The sequence below is a fragment of the Acinonyx jubatus genome, chromosome A2 (genome assembly GCF_027475565.1).
Source record: "Acinonyx jubatus isolate Ajub_Pintada_27869175 chromosome A2, VMU_Ajub_asm_v1.0, whole genome shotgun sequence".
Taxonomy (NCBI): domain Eukaryota; kingdom Metazoa; phylum Chordata; class Mammalia; order Carnivora; family Felidae; genus Acinonyx; species Acinonyx jubatus.
In genome coordinates, this window is record NC_069383.1 from 140,717,701 (window position 1) to 140,734,834 (window position 17,134).

Genomic DNA, 17,134 nt, shown 5'->3' on the forward strand with positions numbered 1-17,134 from the left:
TGGTAATTTTCATGTCATCTTTTTTTTGTTAAACAGTTTTCTTATCATAGAAGCAATACATGTTTATTTCCCACCCTGCCCCCCCCCCAAATTGGAAGATGCAGATAAGCAAAGTAATTTAAAATAAATATGAACAATCCCAGCCATCCAAAGGTAACTCATGGTGATAATTCTTTAACCCCACCTCTATGCATCTTGACATTTAATTTCATCTTAAAATGGAAATGACGTGAAAGACTTTAAGGTTTTTCTCACTTCATTTTTTCTTTGTTTCAGTTATTTATAAATGAGTACAACACAATTCCATTTGAAGCCATCTCCTACCTGACTGGGGAATGTAACTATGGAGGAAGAGTGACAGATGATTGGGACAGACGTCTCCTCTTAACCATGCTGGCTGACTTTTATAATCCACAAATAATTGAAAACCCTCATTACAAGTTTTCTCCCAGTGGAAACTATTTTGCACCTCCCAAAGGCTCCTACAATGAGTACATTGAATTCATTACGGTAACTGATGTCACTGAAAATGGGGTTAGACCTAAGTGTGATTTTTCTAAAAGCAAATAATGAAATGTTCCCCTGTAATATAGAGGGCTAGCCAAGTAGTATGGTTTTCAATCAACTTTCAGTATCTTTTGTTTCTAGAAGTTACTGAAAATTGGGAGAGTTTGATGTCTCATGGATTAATGTATAGTTGATTTTTAACCCTTTTGGGGCTGCATGTGTTTACCTTTTCAATTAATGTATCTGGTGAAAATGTGATGCTTCTTTCTTCATCTGTTTTCTGGTAGAAACTTCCATTAACTCAACACCCTGAGATATTTGGATTACATGAAAATGTTGATATCTCCAAAGATCTGCATCAAACCAAAGTCCTCTTTGAGTCCTTGCTTCTCACCCAGGGAGGCTCCAAACAGACCAGGTCCTCAGGAAGTACTGACCAGATTCTATTAGAAATTACTGAAGATATTCTCAACAAGGTGATGTTTAGTTTAGAATCTGATGCTTATAATGTAAATTAAAGTGGTCCTGAAATGGCAATCTGAGCACTCTGGTTGAACAGCATTAGGATCTTGAGTGAGATACTTTGCCTTTGTGAGGATTAGTTCCCAAATCTGTAAAGTGGTGATTATAGTACCAACTGTATAAGGTTCTTGTGAACATTTAAAAGATCATGAATTTGGGGTGCCTGGGTGGCTCGCTCAGTTTAGCATCCGACTCTCGATTTTGGCTAAGGTGATGATCCCAGGGTTGTGGGATCGAGCCCCATGTGGAGCATGGAGCCTGCTTAGGATTCTCTCTGTCTCTCCCTCCTCCTCCCCTGCTCATGTGTGCACATACGCTCTCTAAAACAAAAACAAAACATGAATTTAAAATGATTTGCATGATGGCACATAGTAAGTTCTTAGCAACTATAGTTGTGGATGAGCGAATGAACATATGACTTATTGTTTCCAAAGATAATGAATAGACCTACTTTTTAAAAACTGGAGGAAATGGTCTGAATTTGCTGGTTCAAGGAGTGAACCTAAGATACAGTTTTTAATCTGTATCTTAGGGAGTGAGGGGGCACAGGGAGGTAAGATCAGCACTAAATTAGCAACTACACCTTTTTTTTCCTTCATAATATAGCTCGAAGTACTTAGCCTACTAGGTAGAGTGGGATGATACTCTTTTCATCTTTTTTCTGTGTCTTAAATTCCATAAGGAACTACAAAGGGAACTTTAGAAGGATTATGATCGCATGTGCAGATCTTCACGATTCCCCTCTGGGGTAAATACTGTAATTGTCCCCATATTTCAGTGTCAAGTATTCTGACAGAGCAGAGCCTGACCCATAGTCCATCTGTCTTGAAGACCCATGGACAGCACGCGCCCCCCCCCCCCCCCTTAAGGAGAGCCTCCTCGCAGGACACGTTGCTGCAGCCACTGGAGAAAGAGGGGAGCTGCCCTGCTGTAACCCTTGGGTGAAAGCCAGCCAGCCTCCTCCCACTCTGTCCCCTGGACTGCTGCTTCTGCTCTTTGCCTCTCTCCCCCGTGGTCCCTTACTGGTTCTGCAGTTTATCTCGGGGGATGGGGAGTGGTGGTTCTGGCCCTTGCAGAATGGTTGCTCTCACAAGGTCCCTAACAGGAAGTTATCTAACAGTGGCATTTTGGACTTATTTGGCATCAAGGGTCCTTGAATGACAGCAGCTAGTGTGACTTACATTATTGTAAGTCTTTTGCACCGCTCAGGGATCATCATCTACAGACACTCTGGGCAGCTCAGTTCTTTGTTCAGAACTTCCCTGATTGGGAAACTTCTTTGCCTTTTAGGAGTGTCTTAAGACTTGGTTATCAGTCCCAAAGTCCCCTTCACTTCTCAAGCATCTCTGAGGTGCCTCATAGAAATCAGACACTTGATAGTCTTCTCTCTATATAACCTGGAACCCGCTACAGTCACACATTATTTGAAAGTGGGGTAAGCTAAGCTATTTGGAGCCACTTAATAACTGATTGAAAATAACCATAAAACAGTTATGAAATGGAAAATCTGTTCTATCAGTGGAAAATGAGATTCGGCTTACAAAAGAAATCACATGGCTTTTCAGAAATCTGTATCTTCTGCAAAGTGCCATAGCCTATAGTAAAGAGCATGGGCTTTACAGTTAGAGACCTGTGGGTTTAAACAAATCACCTTTTGGCTGTGTGCCCTTGGGCAGTTATTTAACCTCTCTGTACAGTTGACCCTTGAACAACACAGGTTTGAACTGCACAGATATACTTACATATGAATTTATTTTTATAAATATAGCACGGTAATATGTTTCTTCCCTTCTTTAAGATGTTCTTAATATTTTCTTTCTAGCTTCCTTTATTGCAAGAATACAGTATAGAATACATATGACATACAAAATATGTGTTGACTGTTTATGTTAGTGGTAAGGCTTCCAGTCAATAGTAGGTTATTAGTAACTAAGTTTTTGGAGGGGCACCTGGGTGGCTCAATCGGTTGGGCGTCCAACTTCAGCTCAGGTCATGATCTCACAGTCCATGGGTTCAAGTCCCACGTCAGGCTCTGAGCTGACAGCTCAGAGCCTGGAGCATGCTTCGGATTCTGTGTCTCCCTCTGTCTATGCCCCTTTCCTGCTCATGCTCTGTCTGTGTCTCTCTCTCTCTCAAAAATAAATATCAAAAAGAATTTTTTTAATTAAAAAAAAGTTTTTGGGGGCGCCTGTGTGGCTCAGTCGGTTGAGCGTCCAACTTCAGCTCAGGTCATGATCTCACAGTCTGTGAGTTCGAGCCCCGCATTGGGCTCTTTGCTGACAGCTCAGAGCCTGGAGCCTGCTTTGGTTTCTGTGTCTCCCGCTGTCTCTGCTCCTCCCCCGCTTGCGATCTGTCTGTCTCTGTCTCAAAAATTAAAACATTAAAACTTTTTTTTTTTTAAGTTTTTGGAGAGTTGAATTTATACATGGAGTTTTGACTATATGGGGGGGGGGGGGTGTGGAGTCGGTGCCCTAACCTGCACTGTTCAAGGGTTAACTGTACTTGAATATCCTCATCTGTATAATGGAGATGATAATGGCCACCTGAGAGTGTAAGGTAAAGGTGAAATGAGATAATGTATGGGAAGCAGCTAGCACAATGCTCAGCCCACAGTAACTGCCTCATGTTAGCTATTAGTGATAGGACAGCTGAATGAAGTGAATTATCCATTCTGAGTGTAATATGTGACCTTCCAAACCCATTCTCTTAGCTACCGAATGATTTCAACATTGAAACAGCACTATTGAAGTATCCTGTGAGCTATGAAGAGAGCATGAATACTGTGTTAGTACAAGAAATGGAAAGATTTAACAAGTAAGGATCTCTATCCTTTTGGGTTCAGAAGACAACCAACCCACGTTGATAAAAAAAAAAAGACACACATTAAAATTTTAAGAAAAAATTATCCAAACCTGCCATTTCCTTAGGATCCACTCCTACTCTTTAAAGTTGTATCATCTTCCGCCCCAGAAGCGAGGGTATCTTTTAGAATGCAAAAATGATGATGGAAATGAGATCTATTTTTACTTACATGTGAATTTATTTTTGTGAAATTTATGTGAAAATATTCATCATAATTTTTCATCCATCCTTTACTAGTCTCCTCAGGAACTCAGGACCAAATGAATATTAATTGAGCCTGTATGTAGTTACCTCTTTTGTCATTGTTCCACCATGTGACACATGCACCCTCCCTTTTCTTCCTGAGTCCAACCTAGGTTGATTAGGTACCCCATGATAGCAAACAAATTTTTGCTTTGAATTTTTTAAATGTTTATTTATGTATCTTGAAAGAGGGAGAGAGAGAGAAAGGAAGAGTGAGGGAGGGGCAGAGAGAGAGAGGAAAAAAGAATCCCAAGCAAGTTCCACACTGTTAGCACAGCGCCTAACATGGGGCTCAAACTCATGAACCATGAGATCATGACCTGAGCTGAAATCAAGAGTCAGACACTTAACTGACTGAGCCACCCAGGTGCCCCTTTGAATTTTTTCACTGAATTTTCTACAGTACAATACGGCTTAAGGGATGGAGAAATTGTTTTGGTCATGAATTTTCTAAGATGTTTTCAAGTTTATTTGGGTTTCAGGATTTGCTGACATTTAAAAACAAAACATATTAAAACACTATGATGCCTTAGTTCAGTATTTTTTATTTAAAGACCATACATGTTTATATGTACTACCATATTATCTCTCTGTTGCTTAGGCTTCTAGCCTCAAACCCTTACTTCAGGTATATTTATGGTGTTCTCAGCAGTTTGGGCCTATGTGAGAAGCAAAGTCTTTGCAAGCATATCAGTGAATATATGCTTTATGCTTTAATGCATCATTTCACAAATGTCAGCCTTTGCATTACACGTTTATAACTCTTCCATATTTTCATGCCATCTGGAACATCATTTACCTAATATTTTCCCCCAAATCATCCTCTGCTTAAATTAGCCTGGTCTTAAGCCATAACACCCAGAAAACAATTTTGATATGCTGTTTGGTACCATTTTCTGTATTATATAATGATTAAAATGAAAAAGTTTCATCCAGGCATGCATGGGTGGCTCAGTCGGTTAAGCATCCAACTCTTGATTTTGGCTCAAGTCATGATCTCACAGTTTGTGAGCTCAAACCCTGCATTGAGCTCTGCACTGACAGTGCGGAGCCTGCTTAGGATTCTCTCTCTCCCCCTCTCTCTGCCTCTCTCATGCTCTCTCTCTTTCAAAATAAATAAACTTAAAAAAAAAGTTCATCCAAGTATCACCTAAAAGTACCTTCCATTACCAAGAGGGAGGTGAGTACATTCGGGGAAACACTCCCATAAAGCCGTGAGTGAGATTTCTTTTTCTGGAAAAACAGTATGTTGATATTTACCAGTGTATGTACAATGATAATGTGATTCTTTTCTTTGCAGTTTAATTAGAACTATACGCAATACTCTACGGGACCTTGAAAAAGCTATTAAGGGTTTGGTCGTAATGGATTCTGCACTGGAGGCACTCTCTGGCAGTTTGCTTGTTGGAAAGGTTCCAGAAATATGGGCTACACGATCATATCCAAGTCTTAAACCCCTAGGAAGTTACATCACAGATTTTCTAGCCCGGTTGAACTTTTTACAGGTAAAGGATTATATGTGTGTGTGTGTGTGTGTGTGTGTGTGTGTGTGTGTGTGTGTGTGTGTAATTTTAGTTTTTGGTTGACTGGGGAGAGATTAGAAAACACTCTGGTCACTTCAGTGTCTCTGGGTTGAATGGAATGGGGTTACTGGTTTCATGGTAATCTAACCAAAATTTTAGAATGTTAAAAATTACACATATTTCAAAGTACTCAGTAGAAAATTAAAATTTTACTTTACATAGTCCAAGTAAAATGTGACATATTTTTTTAACGTTCTAAGTTTGGGGCACCTGGGTGGCTCAGTTGGTTGAATGTCTGACTTCAGCTCAGGTCATGATCTCACAGTTCATGAGTTCAAGCCCCACATTGGGCTCACTGCTGTCAGCACAGAGCCTGCTTGGGATTTTCTCTTTCCCTCTCTGCCCCTCCCCCACTCATGCTCTCCCTCTCAAAAATAAACAAAACATGGAAAAAAAAAAGATTCTAAGTCTGTGGTTCTCTGAGACCACATACTTGGTCTTGTAGTTTTAATACTGGGGGTAAATCTCAAAAAAGAGCCTGAGATATGGATTTACCAATAATTGGCCACTGTCTTAAAATCCATGCTTCTTATCCCTTATCTCATAAAACCAGGGAAACGTTGAATGCTTTTAAGTCTCCACCCTCCATCCCAAAATACACATATAAAGGATGTCCAGGGCACTATTTCTCTTCCTTAGCTCCTTGGCTTGCCCCCATTGTATGGTTAATATTTATGTGGGGTTAATATTTATGTGGGTTAATATTTATGAGAGTTGGGGAGAGCCCCAAAAACACTTTTTGGAAATTCAAATTAGGTATATGACCTTTCCCTGTTTAGTTGCCTCTTTTTTTCTTTTTTTAGGGGGGGGAGGGGCAGAGTGAGAGAGAGAGAGAGCGCGCGCGAGCAAGGGCGGATCTCAAGCAGGCTCCACACCCAGCACGGAACCAGACTTGGGGCTTGATCTCACAACCAACAGTGAGATCATGACTTGAGCCAAAATCAAGAGTTGGACACTTAAACGACTGAGTCACCCAGGTGTCCCTAGTTGCCTTTTTATTACAGAAGAGCTTTATTTGTTTCACTGTAGAAGCTAATCATAAAATAGCCAGTGCTTGTGAGGATGTGGAGAGAGCAGCTTTCTCATATACCCCTTTTTAATTTTTACCAATTGAATAGATTGATAATATCTTATTTCAATTTGCTTTTTTTGTTGTTGTTGTTGGTAACTGGTGAGCTTGTGTTTCTTTTGGTGTGTGTGCTTACCATTTGTATTTTCTCCTATGAATCGCCTCTTCATCTCCTTCCTAGGCCCATTTTTCTTTTGAACTATTTCTTAAAAATTAATTTATAGGAGCTGGTTGTATAGATTTTACATTTAACAAAAGAAACAGTCTACATTGGGGTTGTCAGTGTTCAGGCTCTAGAAGAGTTGCCACATAATGGTTTTCCCATCCATAAAATGTTTAATTTTACCTCATAGGGTAACAATCCATGGTATGTGGTAAGAATTCAGTAAAAGTGGACTATTCTTTGGTAAAATCATAAATTGTTGAACTTTATCAAATGCCTTTTCAGCATTTATTGCTAATGATGTGATTTTTCCCCCTCTTTAGCTTATTATTGCATTGAACTATTCACTAGATTTCCAAGTGGAAAACCATCCTTGCGTTTCTAGAAAAATTCCTCTTGTTCAGTGAATCCTTATTCGTTTGGTCAGTGGATCTTCATTCTTTTAATGCTGTAATCAATTCCATTTGGGTATTTTTAGGGTTTTTGATATTTTAGGGTTTTGATTTTTAGGGTTTTGATATTACCTAATCAGCCAGAAAAATTATTTAATTGTATCCCCAACAATAGTGAATAAGAGGGCCTGTTTCTCAGATTTTTGTTGTTTTTTATCTTTGCTAATTTGATAGGTAAACTGTGTCTACTAGGTGAATCCTGGCCACATGTACAACATGTCTTCGGAGTTCCTCCTGTGTGGACCTGCCTCTTCCCATCCCTTATCAACAGCATTTGCCTTAAGGGCACCTGGTGGCTCAGTCGGTTAAGCATCTAATTTTGGCTCAGGTCATGATTTCATGGTTTGTGAGTTCGAGCCCTGTGTTGGGCTCTGTGCTGACAGCTCAGAACCTGGAGGCTTCTATGGATTCTGTGTCTCCCTCTCTCTTTCGGCCCCTCCCCAGCTCACCCTCTGTCTGTCTCGCTCTCTCAAAAATAAATACTAAAAAAAAATAAAGAAAGAAAAGGCATTTGCCTTGTAGTTAATCATATCCTCCCCTTGTCACGGTCTTCCTTTTTTTTATACTCCAGTTCATTTCCCAAGCTTTTTTTGGAACTGCTTGCACTTTCCATATACTGCTTCTTCCTGAAGGGCATTCAAGAGCCATTACCTTGGTCTTTCAGAGGGGTCCTGGCATGGTGCCAGCAGGGATAGTCTCCAGGACAAATTCCTTTTGTTGTTGATGTGAAGTTCATGTCCAACTCCCTACTTCCTGAAATCTGGATTTTCCCTTGGAATCATTCCATTCGAATGAGTAAGAAAGACCTCACTGTGTTATCAGGCACCTCTATCATCCTTCGCCACATGCCTCCCTCTGAATGGATCTGTCCCCATTGTCCTCTTACCCTTAGAGAAGCCATACAGTTTTCCTCTTACCTTTCTTTCTCCTGGACTCTTTTTTTTAACAGTTTATTTATTTTTGAGAGAGACAGAGCACAAGCAGGGGAGAGGCGGGTGGGTGGGGGGCAGACAGAGGATCGGAAGCAGGCTCTGTGCTGACACCAGAGAACCCAATGCAGAGCTTGAACCCACAAACCGTGAGATCATGACCTGAGCCAAAGTCAGACACTTAACCAACTGAGCCACCCAGGCTCCCCGTCTCCTGGAGTCTTGACTTCATCTCCTAATGCTTCTTAATTAAGCAAATGAGTCATCTGGAGTTTCTGTCTTTTCCTCATTTCTCTATCACCATTTACCCTATTTATCTTCCCTTTCTCCTTCTTGTGCTTTTTATTTTTTTTTTCTAAGCGTTTTTCACACTGGTTATACTCTCAGGTTAAATCCTGGATCTGACACTTAGTGACTGTGTGACTTGGAACAAGATATTACTCATCTTTCTGCACTCCAGTTTCCTTGTCTATAAAATGGGAGGAATAACTCACGGAGTTATTTTGTGGACTAAATGAGGTGATGCGTGTCAAGTGCTTAGCACAATGCCTAGCAAGCACTAAGCATCCAGTAAATGGTAGCTAATTCAGAAATTCTGTACAAGTCACTGACCCAGACACTCATGACATTCTTGGCTAAATGAAGCCCTGGAGTGAGCCAGGGAATTTTCTATACACTTGCCTTCTGGGTTCTTACAGCTTTCTTGTGCACAGTGCTGGATCTGCCTGGCTTGTGTCCTTGTCAAGCCCCGCCTCTTTCTCTACCTCTTCTTGATTTGGTAGCTTGGACTATTGCAACATCTCCAGCAGTGGTTTGTTCTCTTCCTCCCAGGAAGCAAAGCTGGCTTCTTCCCACAGTGCACTGCTCACTCAGAGACAAAGTTCATTTTATTGATTCATCTGTTCTCTTAACTAATGTGAACTGAGACCCATTTTGTCCGAAACATCTTGTTGTGTGCTTTGTGAGATAAAAAGGCAATGACAACGTAAGCCCTGCCTTCAAGTTGTCAATAGCCTACAGGGGGATAAGCTATGTATCTAAGAAAAAACAAACCAACCACGAATATAATAGAGTAAGGGATGTGTCATAGCAGATCAACTTGTAAAATGCTCTGGGAATTCAGAGGGAGAGAGTTCTTCTAGCTCAGGAAAGCAGGGTTTGTTTATTGGATGAAGAAGCATTTGAGCCAGGTCTAAACTATGAGAGGTTTCAGACACTGTAAAAAAAGGAAAAGAACTTAGAGATAGCTGAGCAACGAAAGGCACTGTATCATTTAGAATTGATCCTGTTGCAAAATTTGACATATACAAAAATAAAGTTTATTACCTCAGTAATTGAAAAATCCAGGGGGCCAAGTGGCTCCAGGAAGGAGGTGATCTGGGGTACAAAATAGTGCCCTGGTCCTGGATTCTTGTACCTCATTTCCTGGCTCCATTTCTCTGAGGGTTGACTCCATTCTCAGGTAGGTTCTCATGTGATGGTAGCAAAACAGCAGCAGCAACTCTGGCCTCACATCCACACAACTTCAAATAGCTGAGCATCTTTTCCCCAAAAGTCCTAGCAAGAGTCTCCACATCTCTGTCTTTGCCTGGGTCACATGTCCATTCCTGTATCAATCACTATGACTGGGGGGTATCACTGGCCAGGCAGGAATCACATGCCCACCCCAGGAAGTGGAGTTCTTGCACCAGAAGGGCTTGGGTTGAGAGTATAGAAAGGTTCTTCTTCCAGAAGGATGGAAGAGTAGTGTCACTTTAAGACAAGCAGAAAATACAACAGATGTCCACCCAATGCAGAGAAAAGACCAGCACATAGTGTAGCCTGGTTATAATGTAAGATGCTTGAAGGAGAATTGTTTATTTATTTATATTTTTTAATATAATTTATTGTCAAATTGTTTTCCATACAACACCCAGTGCTCATCCCAACAAGTGCCCTCCTCCCTGCCCATCACCCACTTTCCCCTCTCTCCCACCCCCCATCTACCCTTAGTTTGTTCTCTGTATTTAAGAATCTCTTATGGTTTGCCTCCTTCCCTCTCTGTAACTTTTTTTTCCCCTTCCCCTCCCCCATGGTCTTCTGTTAAGGGATCAAGCTGGGGGGTGGGGGTGGTGCCTGGATGGCTCAGTCAACTGAGCATCCGACTCTTGGTTTTGGCTCAGGTTATGATGTCATGGCTCATGAGTTCAAGCCCCTCGTCAGGCTCTGCACTCACAGAGCAGAGCCTGCTTGGGATTCTCTCCCTCCCTCTCTTTCTGCCCCTCCCCGCTTGCGTGCGCACACTCTGTCTCAAAATAAATAAATAAATAAACATAAACATTTTAAAAAGGAATCAAGCTGGAAATACAATTTGGGGCTAGATTATGAAGTATGTTAAATAGGAGACTAAGGTGCTTAGACTTTAATTTGGTAGAGTAGTAGCAGATTACTGAAGAATTATGCAAGATGCTAAATCCAATCCAAACCATGCATGGTGAGGTATACTCTGGAAACATTACTCTAGATGTACTGAGCAGAGAGAGGGGAGAAGTGAGAAGACGTGCACATCGATACAGAAAAAAGACAATGGACATCTGAACTGAAGTAAGCGTGGAGGCAGGGGGGAGTCCAGAGTTTTAAGGAGCTGGAATCAACACTCTGTCATATACCGCATGAGATATCTGAAGATGGTTGCTTTTGAGTGGGAGTAAGTCACACATCCCCAAATAATTTACTCTCAGCTCTTTGTAGATTTGAACCTTTCAAACTTTGTGTTATTCAGGTTAATGTTAAAATTAGTTTGAATTATCCAAGAAGAGTGACTATAAGGGAAAAGAAGTAGAAGGCCAAGGTAGGTTGCGTGTTTGTGTCGGGGAAGAGAGTCCTGTGGTGGAAAGTGTGGACAACACACAAGCCAGAATCAGGAATTACAGATCAGGTGGTGCTCATGTGAGTTTGGAAATGAACATAGTGCATTGTGTTTTCCCCTTCCAGGACTGGTATACTTCAGGAAAACCTTGTGTGTTTTGGCTCTCAGGATTCTTTTTCACCCAAGCCTTTCTCACTGGAGCGATGCAGAATTATGCCAGAAAATATACCATCCCTATTGACTTACTAGGATATGAATTTGAGGTACAAACCCCCCTGAATTCCACAGTATATCATTATTTCAAAATCATGTAGTTAATCAAGGAAGATATGCAGGATTCATATTTTTATGGTCCATTATAAATGACTTCTTTCCATTCTTTGTGTTTCATGAAGAAAGTGTATGTTTGCCTTGCTACGTCTGATAGGACTTAGATATATATCTCCATTTTTAACTTAGATCATCTAATGCTGCTCTCCGGTTTCAGCAAAAACATGAGGTACAATAAAAAGTGATAAAATGCTTCAAAAAGAACTGTATTATACATTTTGACACTTACACTCCTACTGAAAAATTTATAGTTTCACAACCTATCATATAGTCGCGTTTCCCTGAGTATGTTCTGAAAATTGAGCAGATGTTTTCCTTCTGAGACAAAATTGTCTGGGGAAGAGACCGTTATTAGCATGTGCCTCTCCCTTCAGGTTATTCCTTCAGATACATCTGAGACGGCGCCAGAGGATGGCGTTTACATCCACGGGTTGTATCTTGATGGAGCACGCTGGTCCCGAACAAGGTCAGGGCTTTCAACTGCCGAGACTTCTTCATTGCAGATGAATAAGTAAAACACTGCTTCCCACCCACCCCACCCCACCCCTGCAACAAAAGGGCTCTTCTAGGGACTATGGCAAGTAAAAAATAATATCAGAATTCTTGCCATAAATCATTACTCAGGCTGGGGCAATTGATAAGTGAGTATTTTTAGGTCCTGAAGAATTTTTAGTTAATATTTCAATGGTCTTATGACTAGAAAAGTTAGTTGAAATTATTTACTTCTTCTGTTTTAGGACTGTTACCTTCCATTTTGTAATATGCAGGAGCACCTAACTTTTGAACATTTCACAGTTAGAATGAACTTCCCATTTCTGTTAGTGAATGGAAAACTTTCTCTTATATGACAAAATAAATAAATATTTAAAATTAATACTGAATTTCCAGCTTAGGAAACCAAGCATTGCTATTCTTTTTAAAATGCGTAGCGGTGGGGGGCCTTGGTGGCTCAGTCAGTTAAGCGCCTGGCTCTTGACTTCAGCTCAGGTCATGATCTCACAGAGTTCAAGCTCCACATCGGGCTCTCTGATGTCAGCATGCAGCCCACTTCGGATCCTCTGTCTCCTTCTCTCTCTCTCTGCACCTCTTCTGCACTCTCACTCTGTCTCAAAAATAAATAAAATTAAAAAAAATAAATAAGATACATAGGGGTAAGAGAGAAGGGGAGAGACTATTTCCCTTGGAGCCCTGCTCTTTATCAGTCCGTTAATAAGCATAACCCTCTATTTCCAGGGTTAGGGCTAGGCTTTGCTCTCAAGGGAGGGTTGAATGTTGAGACCCAGAAAATCGCTTGAGGAGGAGCAGGAAGGAGCTCCTTTGTATTATTACAAAGATAATTCCAAGACCGAGCTCTGAGCAGACTTAGCTGCACCTAGTTCATTTGGTTATTTCTCTCTTCCTTTTTTTTTTTTTTTAAGTTTATTTTGAAGGGGGGGGGGATTCCCAAGCAGGCTTTGTACTGTCAGCATGGAGCTCTGCGCAGGGCTTTATCTCACAAACCGTGAGGTCATGACCTGAGCTGAAATCAAGAGTCAGACGCTTAACCAACTGACTAAGCCACCGATGCACACCTCTCCATTTTTATCATTTAACTTACATAGATGAATTATGTATTCATCTTTTCTCCTGTCCCTCCCTTTCCTTCCCTCCCTCCTTTTCTCAAACAAATAAACAATATAGCACAGGGAAAAGAAGACAGGTTTACTAGACAGGCAGATGTACGTTTGAATCCTGACTCTGGCACTTAAGAGCTGTGTTACTATGAGAAAACTGTTCAACCTCTCTGAGCCTTCACTGTTCACCTGTGTGTGGAAAAGGAAGGGGACAAGATCATGATGATGATCAAATGTGATAAGATAGTGTGTGCTTCATGGATGGTACTTAAAAAGCGGCAAGAATTGGTATTTGTCCACTGTTATTCATTGCTTCCTCCTTGGTTTTTATATTTCTTTCTCTGCATATTTCCAGTCCTCTCTTGTATTAAAAGCCAATATCTCAGTAGCAATTTCTAGAAGCAAATTTCATCTTATTTCTAATAAATATTTCCATTTCTCTTCACAGTGGATTGCTTGCTGAGCAACATCCCAAACTTCTCTTTGACCTGATGCCCATCATATGGATAAAACCAAGTAAATATACTCCTAACAAAATTTGTTAGAGTTTTAGGGAGGATAATGATAGACATTTTTTAATGGCTCCCCCAAATAAGTCTCTGCTCAAATCTATTAAGACTTTGTTCAGTTACAATAAATAGTGGCTTAGGGGCACCTGGGTGGCTCAGTTGGTTAAGTGTCTGACTTCTGCTCAGGTCATGATCTCACAGCTTGTGAGTTTAAGCCCTGCGTTGGGCTCTGTACTGACAGCTCAGAGCCTGGAGCCTGCTTTGGATTCTGTCTCGTTCTTTCTCTCTGCCCCTCCCCCACCATGCTCTGTCTCTGTCTCTCAAAAATGAATAAACATTAAAAAATTTTTTAAGAAGATGCAGTACACACACACACACACACACACTGGAGTATTACTCGGCAATCAAAAAGAATGAAGTCTTGCCGTTGGCAACTACGTGGATGGAACTAGAGGGTATTATGCTAAGTGAAATTAGTCAGAGAAAGACAAATATCATATGACTTCACTCATATGAGGACTTTAAGACACAGAACAGATGAACATAAGGGAAGGGAAGCAAAAGTAATATAAAAACAGGGAGGGGACAAAACATAAAAGACTCTTAAATGTGGATAACAGAGGGTTTCTGGAGAGGTTGTGGCAGGGGGGATGGGCTAAATTGTTAAGGGGCTTAAGGAATCTACTCCTGAAATCATTGTTGCACCATGTGCTAACCACCTTGGATGTAAATGATAAAAAATAAACTGCAGAAAGAAAAAAAAATTTTTAGTGACTTACTATTTACATTGGGAATATATTATTCCCGTTTTGTGTTGCATTCATATTATTTCAGGAATATCATTCTGCCTCTTTTTGCTCTTATCCCAAGGGATGTAACATTTTCTCTGCCCTCCCCCACTTCTACTTTTCCAGAGTCCAGGGCTTCCCATCAATATTTTGATTCTGAACTGCCTTTGTACACCTCTCAGAGACACGTAGGCTTGACACCAGCCAGTGGCTAGAGTCTTCTGGCTACAAGAAACTCCTTGGCCTAGGACCCAGACAGGTGCCCACAGGCATAGATGTTGCAAGTCACAGGTGGGAAGGCCGAGGAAGCCAACTCTGCCCTCCTGGGAAAGACTCACTCCTTCCCTCCTCTGGCCATCATCATTTTCCCACAAGTCCGAACAAATGAGGCTCATTCTTTTGTTTTTTCTTCTCTAGGTTTTTTTGTCCTCAGATAACTATCAATGGAAGCATGTCCAAATTATCCACAATCACCACTGAGCCCATTAAATATTTTTATTAACACAGTTCAATTATAAGTATGAGAAATGTGGCCTTAGTTTAGAAAGACTCCTAATATCTCATATTTGGCTTTTCAAGGATAATATATAGATTCTTTCTGTGAGTAGGTAAGTGTTGGTGTGTTTTTCTTAACAACAACCTGCTGAAAGCAAACAGTAAGTTCTGCTTCTTCTGATCTATGCGTTTCTTGTATTAGGGCTGTAAGCAGCAGGGTCTGCTGCATTACATGTGCTGGATTTTAGTACTTCTTCCCTACCTTCTCCTCCTCTCCCAGGTCCTCTGGAGTGTTTTCATGCCAGCTAAGTCATCAGAACTTAGAATCGATTCCTGTCCTCTAGCCCTAGAATCATGCCCCGTATGAAATCACTTGTCTTGTTTCACAGCCATAATTATATCCCAACTGTAAACAACAATAACAGCATTGAAGTGTTCAAATATCATAATCATGATCTTAGATTTAGTATGAAAAAAGTTGTTTAGTACCAATGGCTGTTTTCCCTTTAGCAAATGAATGTATTTCTTTCTTTTCCAAGCTAAAAAGACTGAGATTGTGAAGTCGAATGCCTACACCTGTCCCCTTTACAAGACAAGTCAACGTAAAGGAACTCTCTCCACAACAGGACATTCTACCAACTTTGTTATTGCAATGTTGTTAAAGACAGACAAACCCACTCAACACTGGATCAAGCGTGGGGTTGCCTTGCTTTGTCAACTGGATGACTAAATTGGACAAACTTAAGAAAACATCTGAAAGAAGTAAAAAAGAAAATCTATGTTGTCTTCACTTCAAAATACATACGTTATGAAATCAAGTATCTTTGTGTCCTTCTTTTAAATGGTTTTTGCACTGTTCTCCTCCCTGGTGTACCACTCTTGACTGAAATACAGCCTTCTAGAAAACATGAAGAGAAATGTTTCTTGAAAGCACATGAAAAGTCTTTGAGGGGCACCTGGGTGACTCGGTTGGGCGTCCAACTCTTGATTTCAGCTCAGGTCGCGACCTAACGGTTTGTGAGTTTGAGCCCCATGTTGGGCTCTGTGCTGATGGTGTGGAGCCTGCTTAGGATTCCCTCTCTCTCTGTCTCTCTGCCCCTCCCCTACTTGCACTCTCTCAAAATAAACTTTTTAAAAAAATTTCTCTAATTTATTTTTATAATTCAAAGTAAATGTCATATAAGGAATCGCCTTATATTTAATTGCTTTTTAAAAATTATTGCTATTATTAATTTTACAGGGGAAAGCATGTGACAGGAAATTTTAAAACTCAATAAATGAACTTTTTTTTTTTTAAAGAGAAAAATCCTTGAAACTTTTGATATATATGTGAAAATCATATTTGGGGAAACTAGATAAAATTTTTAAATTTTTTAACAATGTTTTTATTCATTTTTTGAGAGCATCTGGAGCAGGCTCCAGGCTCTGAGCTGTCAGCACAGAGCCCGATGCGGGGCTCAAACCCACACACCACGAGATCATGACCCAAACTGAAGTCAGCGGCTTAACTGACTGGGCCACCCAAGCGTCCCACTGGATAAAATTTAATATCAGAAATTATCTGTTTTCACAAGTGTGCAGTCATTTCTTCAGCTTCAAGAGTAGTTCCCTTTCTACTCACTTACCAGAGATGGTTATAAATGAGGAAGTATCAAAACAATTCCGGAAGTAACCCCTTACATCATACTTTTACAACATCAGCTCCATTTCTCACAGTCCCCCGGGCAGGAAGCGTACAGAGGCAGTAAGGTGGCTGGTGGCAGGCCTGTCCACCCCAGGCCATAGCGTGCTTCTTGGCATTTATTTCATGTTTAGTTGGAAATACCAAGTGTCTCTTCATTATTTTTAATAGTTAATGTTCTCATTTAGTATATACATTCAAAATATTAGTATAGATTATCGATTTTAAGACATTTCAACAATACAGAATTACAGTTGAAATTTTATTATCTTGTGTGTGGAATTAATTCCTTCCTTAGGATTCCCAGTACACTTTAGGCTGCAGCTCTGTAGCCCAAAGAAAATGTAGGTGCAGCTACCCAGTGAATCAGGACTGTGGGGACAGTCCCTTTGATAAATCGGTCAGAGAAAAATGGCCTCTCAGATGAAAAATTGATTCTGGTCTGCAGTGGCCATGAGCAGGAGAATGAATTCACTTCACACAGCCAACCCCTTGCAAAAGCATTTTATACCAGGAATAAAATGTTTAGTCCTTTAAATT

At 40.6% G+C, this 17,134-nt stretch overlaps 1 protein-coding gene across 7 annotated transcripts in view; it reads left to right on the forward strand.

The window, feature by feature from the left end:
- The window catches only part of DNAH12 (dynein axonemal heavy chain 12), a 210,157-nt gene extending 193,838 nt beyond the window's left edge, over positions 1-16,319 (forward strand). The window contains exons 67-74 of one of the 7 annotated variants that reach the window (XM_053219197.1): positions 277-510; positions 795-983; positions 3,740-3,843; positions 5,435-5,639; positions 11,304-11,441; positions 11,883-11,974; positions 13,570-13,637; positions 15,453-16,318. In XM_053219197.1, coding sequence (XP_053075172.1) covers positions 277-510; positions 795-983; positions 3,740-3,843; positions 5,435-5,639; positions 11,304-11,441; positions 11,883-11,974; positions 13,570-13,637; positions 15,453-15,643 — 1,221 coding nt within the window. In that variant the 3' untranslated portion in view covers positions 15,644-16,318. Of the gene's footprint in view, positions 1-276; positions 511-794; positions 984-3,739; positions 3,844-5,434; positions 5,640-11,303; positions 11,442-11,882; positions 11,975-13,569; positions 13,638-15,452 lie in introns of those variants that run through there. The other 6 variants (XM_053219194.1, XM_053219192.1, XM_053219193.1 and 3 more) reach the window with 6 other exon arrangements.
- Positions 16,320-17,134: the final 815 nt, after the last annotated feature.